This window comes from Hypomesus transpacificus, chromosome 13 (genome assembly GCF_021917145.1).
Source record: "Hypomesus transpacificus isolate Combined female chromosome 13, fHypTra1, whole genome shotgun sequence".
Classification (NCBI taxonomy): Eukaryota; Metazoa; Chordata; class Actinopteri; order Osmeriformes; family Osmeridae; genus Hypomesus; species Hypomesus transpacificus.
In genome coordinates, this window is record NC_061072.1 from 2,162,520 (window position 1) to 2,169,155 (window position 6,636).

Here is a 6,636-nt window from a genome sequence, read left to right on the forward strand (position 1 = left end):
CGATTTTAGACCCTTTTTAGGGGTGCTCAAGGGGGGTGCCTTAAATGTCCTCTCAGCACCCCTAAAAACTATAATAAAAAAATGGTTTATTATCATTTCATGCTGGTAGTTCATGAAGAAAGGGACATCCTTAGTTTTCTCATTCATTTCATATTTTGCAGAAAAATACATAAATGTATTAATTGTTACCCAGTAAAATTAGAGATTATATTAGCAAGTTGGTTTAGCACTTTTGCAAGGCACTGTATTCATGTTACATTCTCATTGGGGGCTGAGCACCCCTAAAGGTCTGATCCTAGAATCGCCCCTGGTACCAACATCAATAGGCTATCCTCCAGAAAGAAATACAACACACCGAACCAACGTTCTGAGGGCAGCGTTCTGCTGGGTTTTTTTGTAGCAAGGACTCGCTTTGTAGGCTACGACGCAATACTTTTTTGCTACCTTGCAATAACTTTCTGCAGCCTGCGTTTCTGTAAATTAACAAGGGTAAAACCTTTTTAAGACCTGACTAAATGAAATTTAAGACCTCGGATGGAAATATGGACATTTTAAAGAAGTTTTAAGGCCTTAAATTTAAAGTTCCAAATTTAAAACTTTTTGAGACCCCGCGGGAACCCTGTTAAGTTCTTCGAATAGGGTATTGGTTGGGCAAAAAATGGCTCGGATGCTGTTCTATGCGCCCATATGCATCCTGTGAAATAACCCTGTGGAAAACAAGAGATTTTCTCCTTTATTTAAAAACGCTAGGTTTTCTCCTTTTATGGTATGCTCATGAATATATAGATAAGCTGCGTGCTGATTGGTTGGTTTACAACAAGTGAAGCTGCGTAACAAGACGCAACACGGCTAACAGCACTCACTGAAACATCGAAGGTGGAGACTTGAAATAAAAACGTACAAATAAATATATTGTGTCTACACAACACTGTTTTCAACAGATTCACTAGATATCATTTGACATGATCACGTTAATTGTTTCCACTTCTGTTGTCGAAGCAGACAGGATCGACTTAGGTGGGTAACGTTACAGCTTAGCAACCAAATTATTGTGATTCAACTCAGCTTCAGTTAGCTATCTTGCTAATGTAACGGGTGTGAACCTGTGAAACTCACTCCTCAGGTATGTAATGGGCTACCCGCGTCAAAGAATAGCTAGCTTTTCTTTGGCGTAGCTGGTAGTGGTCGCGCTTGCAAAGTCAGAGGTTGTGCGTTCGAGCCTAGCGAGTGGCGAACGACGCCTTGTAGTGACGGAGCGTGGCCACGTCCGTTGCATACCGTCACATTGGTGCCGTGACCCGGATTCACGAGGTTAGCACTAGCTAACCGCCGGAGTGAATTTCAGCGGGGTGAATGTAACGGGTGTGAACCTGTGAAACTCACTCCTCAGGTATGTAATGGGCTACCCGCGTCAAAGAATAGCTAGCTTTTCTTTGGCGTAGCTGGTAGTGGTCGCGCTTGGTAAGTCAGAGGTCGTGCGTTTGAGCCCAGCGAGTGGCGAACGACGCCTTGTAGTGACGGAGCGTGGCCACGTCCGTTGCATACCGTCACACTAGCTCTAACTAATAAAGACGAATCTGACAAAGATCTGGACAAACATGCATCGTGAATTGTAGATTTACATGACCCCACAGGTTATTTATTCAAATGAATTGAATGACACTATGAAAGTCCATTGTGTCAATGGACTTTGAGGTTCACTGTATGTCCATTTTACCCACTGAACTGTTGAAGCTATTGAAGTTTGAAGATTCATTTTGAATAAAATATATTTTTTTATAACCTGTGATGAAAATAAATAAACAAAATAAAGGCTATGCATAGGCCTACATCTTCAACAGTTTACTATTACCATTTTGACGCTCCTAGTTCATGATGTTGAAAAAATATTGACTTTTGACATCTATAATTTGTTGATGGTCCCTAAACATACGCGTTGTTTTGGCAGCCAAAAGCTTTGGCTAAGCGGCCAGTCATTGTAGTGCTAAACACCGGTTAAAATAACACAATACTGGGCATCTAAATTTCTGTTGAATATCGAACTTCAAACAAACTTTACCACTTTTATCTTTGTTGTTGCTTTCCCAAAGCATTCACGAGTTAACGTTATTAACCCCAATTCAACAGGAAAACTAACGTTGCAACTCTGTTAGCCCTGCACTTTTCTAATTATTCTTAGTCATTAATAGATAATTGCTTATTCGTCCGGTGTGGTCTGCTGTCTGTGCCGACGATTGCTTCCTTGAGTTGGAGCCTTCTATAGCCAGTTTGCGCCTTCCTTGAGTCAAATGAAAGCAAGTTCGGTTGGCGGTGTGGGAAGGGTGGATGGAGTGATGATTTCATGCCGCATTTACTTGCATTCGGATATTATTCATTTGCTCTTGCAAATGTCCAACTTGGCGGAGTGGGGAGGGTGGTTGGAGTCTTCTAGTGCTGCATTCACTTGCAGTGGGATATTAGAAATTCGCTCTCGCAAATGTCCGATGAGCCACAACTTTTCTTTGTTTTCAAAGCTGCCAACTGGGAGTCAGATGGCTGCCAACTGGGAGTCAGATGGCTGAACGGTGAGGGAGTCGGGCTAGTAATCAGAAGGTTGCCGAATTGATTCCCCGGCGTGCCAAATGACATTGTATCCTTGGGCAAGGCACTTCACCCTACTTGCCTCGGTGGAATGTCCCTGTACTTACTGTAAGTCGCTCTGGATAAGAGCGTCTGCTAATTGACTAAATGTAAATGTAACTGGGGTGGCAGCTGGGGTGGCAAGGCTATTTTTAGGGTGGCATTTGCCACCCTGGTAGATCCGCCCCTGCCGGGAAAGTTGAGAGGCAGTCACTGGATGGCTGGGAGGGCTCTCCCATAATATTAGTGCCCTAGCTGCGTGATGATACGGGTTCTCATTGGCTAAGGGACTGCAACATTTCGAAATTAGCATAAAAGACACACTGTCAAAGAATCCGCGAAGGGGCGAGCTAGTGATGCGTCACAGCTCTTAATGGAAGAGGAAAAATTACTAAATGTTCAGCAAACCTGCGTTTTAATGTGTTACAATAGCAATGAAACAACTTGTTATTCCAGAAAGGGCTACAGGTAATAGGAGAGATGAACACTGGAAACGGAGATCCACGGTGCCCGAAGTGTAATAAACAAGTAATAAAACCGTTCAAAAGAAACTTGAGGAGGATAAATAGCAGCTGAAGTCCAATTTTTTGCAGATTTCACCACGTCTCATCTCCACAGCACGATACAACACTGGACGCATAAGGGATGAAACAGTAGGCTACCAAGTTTAGAAAGAAAACCCACCCGTTGAAGCTGCCTCGAACGGCACAAATTCACAGGGGGAAAAGTTCGACTACATTTGTTCTTTGAAACTGTAAGTGCTCAATTAATGCTTAGGCCTATATACATGCACAAGGGAGTAGTATATGTGGCGGTGAGGTATTAGTATATACAAGGGGAAAAGCACGAGCAATTTTACTTTGAGAACGAGATTATACAAAATACGAACCATGGATTCGGAAGGGGGATCCTACGGGCTGGTCAAGTCAGCAGCTGTAAAACTGTCAAAGATGGGCGAAAAAACGAAACAATTGGGGACGGCAATCAAGGATCCTCATCAGCAAAGACGGATTATTTTAGTGATCGTCTGCGTGGCTTTACTTCTTGACAACATGCTCTACATGGTAATTGTGCCGATTATTCCAGATTACCTTGCTGATTTAGAGATTGAACAAGCAGAGCATGTGCATGTAGTTATCCATCTTAATTCCTCAACGAACAGCACAAACCAAGCTAAAGGCAACAAAGACAATTTGGACGTCCAAATTGGAGTACTTTTTGCATCGAAGGCTATCCTGCAACTGTTAGTAAATCCATTGTCAGGAACTTTCATAGATCGCGTTGGATATGACATTCCGCTTTTAATTGGACTAACCGTAATGTTTATCTCTACCTGTATATTCGCTTTCGCAGAGAATTATGCAACCTTGTTTGTGGCCCGCAGTTTACAAGGTCTGGGCTCAGCTTTTGCGGACACTTCTGGAATTGCCATGATAGCAGATAAATACACTGAGGAGGCAGAGAGAAGTAAAGCCCTTGGCATTGCGTTGGCGTTCATTTCATTTGGAAGCCTGGTGGCGCCTCCATTTGGGGGTATTTTGTACGAGTTTGCAGGCAAACGGGTACCGTTTTTTGTACTTGCCTCCATTTGTCTTGCGGACGGCATCCTGCTTCTGACTGTGATAAAGCCATTCTCCAACCAGACTAGAGAGAACATGCCGGTAGGCACCCCCATATACAGACTCATGATCGATCCGTACATAGCTGTGGTGGCAGGTGCGCTGACGGTCTGTAACATCCCCCTGGCCTTCTTGGAGCCAACCATTGCCAACTGGATGGAAAGCACCATGCACTCCACAAAGTGGGAAATGGGATTAACATGGTTGCCAGCGTTCTTTCCACACGTCCTGGGTGTATACATAACTGTTAAATTATCTTCCAAGTATCCGAATTTGCAGTGGTTTTACGGTGCTATAGGTATGGTTATTATCGGTGCCAGCTCCTGCACAGTTCCAGCATGCAAAACATTTGGCCAACTAATTGCCCCCCTATGCGGGATATGCTTTGGCATTGCACTCGTGGACACTGCTCTATTACCGACTCTTGCCTTTCTGGTCGATGTGCGTCATGTGTCTGTGTATGGTAGTGTATATGCTATAGCCGATATATCATATTCTGTTGCATATGCCATAGGTCCCATAGTTGCCGGTCAGATAGTGCATAACCACGGGTTTGTGCAACTTAACTTAGGTATGGGCCTCGTCAATGTTCTTTACGCACCGGCCCTTCTGCTGCTCCGTAACGTATGGCAAATGAAACCGTCCTATTCAGAGAGAGATAACCTTCTGGAAGATGCACCACAGGGTCTGTACGACACCCTCAAGATGGAGGAGCGGAGAGGTAAGAAGAAGGGCTATAGGTCTGCAGGAAACTGCCTGCCGGTCGACGAAAACGGCTTTGACCCCTTTAGATCACAAAGGTCACGTTCAGATGAGTCCTCCGGTTCGGAGTACAGTTAATGTTTGAAAATTATGCCACACATAGGCTACAATCCATTTGAACAATAAAACTTTGCTAAAACTGAAGAGTATAGTCGATAAACAAGATATGTACTGATGTGCAATATAAACGCCCATTCACTTAGCATGATTATGTGACCTGTTTCGCTAGTTTCGCTAGTAATTTGACTGTAATTTCATCATGTTGAACCAGCCTATAACGCCATGGACGTGTATTTGAGTTTTGTGAGAAGCCAATCAACTCTGTTGAATTTGTGTGCACAATATACGCAGAGTAGACTACTGTAAAAAGGTAAATCGATAGGCTACAAATGCAGAAGATTAGACTATATAGGCTTGATACGGGACCGCTTAGTGAAAAAACTGCCTATGACAATGTAGCCTAAATACCCAAAATCAAGACTAAAATTTGTATTTCAAGATATATTGAAATGCAGTCTTTCTATGAAGTGTATCACAACAAATGTGTACAGGCTGTTGGACATATGGAGATATACACATTGTAAATTATAGGTTATGTGGGCGTCTGATTTGAGTGTTTGCTAAAACGGTTTATTGTTCAAACATGAAGTCGGTTAGGCTGTAATGTATTGAGTAAATCTATGTGCATTAATCGATTGTCGTTTTAATATAATTAAAAAAATGAATGTGTGTGATGTGTCACGTTTGTCAGAGAGTCAAATGATTATATAAAGGGCCATGCAAAGAAAGAAACTTAAAACAAAGGATAAGAATGACTAGAGATATAAGTTTCAAATTTTACCACGAACACAGAGCAGAACGATTTTTGCTTGCTGAAGCAGCTTTCACATTGCATAGCTAGTTGCACGACGTTCAATTCTATCTTTATTCGGTTGATTAGGCAAATACATTCAGCCAATCCGTCATTTCTCAGGGTTTATCTGTGGCCTATTATCTCAACTGAAAGGTCCTGTGTAGCATATGTATGAGAGAGTCACAGCTGTAAGCCTAAAGTGCTTCTTTACGCACTCTTGTGTTTGCGCATCTGTGTAATATCTGGTGAGATGAAAATACCTTTCACAGTCAAGACAGCCTTAAGTTTAAACAAATGCCAACTCGTACAAATCCTCTCGCCACATGCACATAACGTTAACATTATTGTTGCCAGCCACAATCAAGTCAAATATTAACGTGTGAAAATATTATTTCAAACAGAGTAAACTAAAAGAAAAGTACTGATAAATTAATATAATGTTTAAAAAAAATTCAAGGAACGTACAATTTCTCTGAGGTGCTCATAGCCCAAAAGGGATCTTGACCAACAATCCATTGACCATCCATACCAAAGACAATTTCCATCGTCAGAGGTCAGCAGGGGGAAAGGAGCTTCCAAATACCGTGTGCACGAATGGATTGAATGGGATGAATATCCTGCCTCAGTCGAGCTACAACAGACAATATGGGAACATGCAGGAACATGCACATACATGGTGAAATGCTTTGGCAGCTCCAATGTCACTGTCAAGTGTGCATGATCACACACGTGTGGTCCCCAACAATGATAACATAAATGGTGCTCATAGTGTGTTCATGTCAA

At 42.5% G+C, this 6,636-nt stretch overlaps 1 protein-coding gene across 1 annotated transcript; it reads left to right on the top strand.

Annotated features, from left to right (window-relative positions):
• The first annotated feature begins 3,000 nt into the window (after positions 1–3,000).
• slc18a3b (solute carrier family 18 member 3b) lies at positions 3,001–5,597 on the top strand. The gene has a single exon (XM_047032563.1). The coding sequence runs from the start codon at positions 3,510–3,512 to the stop codon at positions 5,076–5,078; it is 1,569 nt and encodes a 522-aa protein (XP_046888519.1). The 5' UTR covers positions 3,001–3,509; the 3' UTR covers positions 5,079–5,597.
• The last annotated feature ends 1,039 nt before the right edge of the window (positions 5,598–6,636 follow it).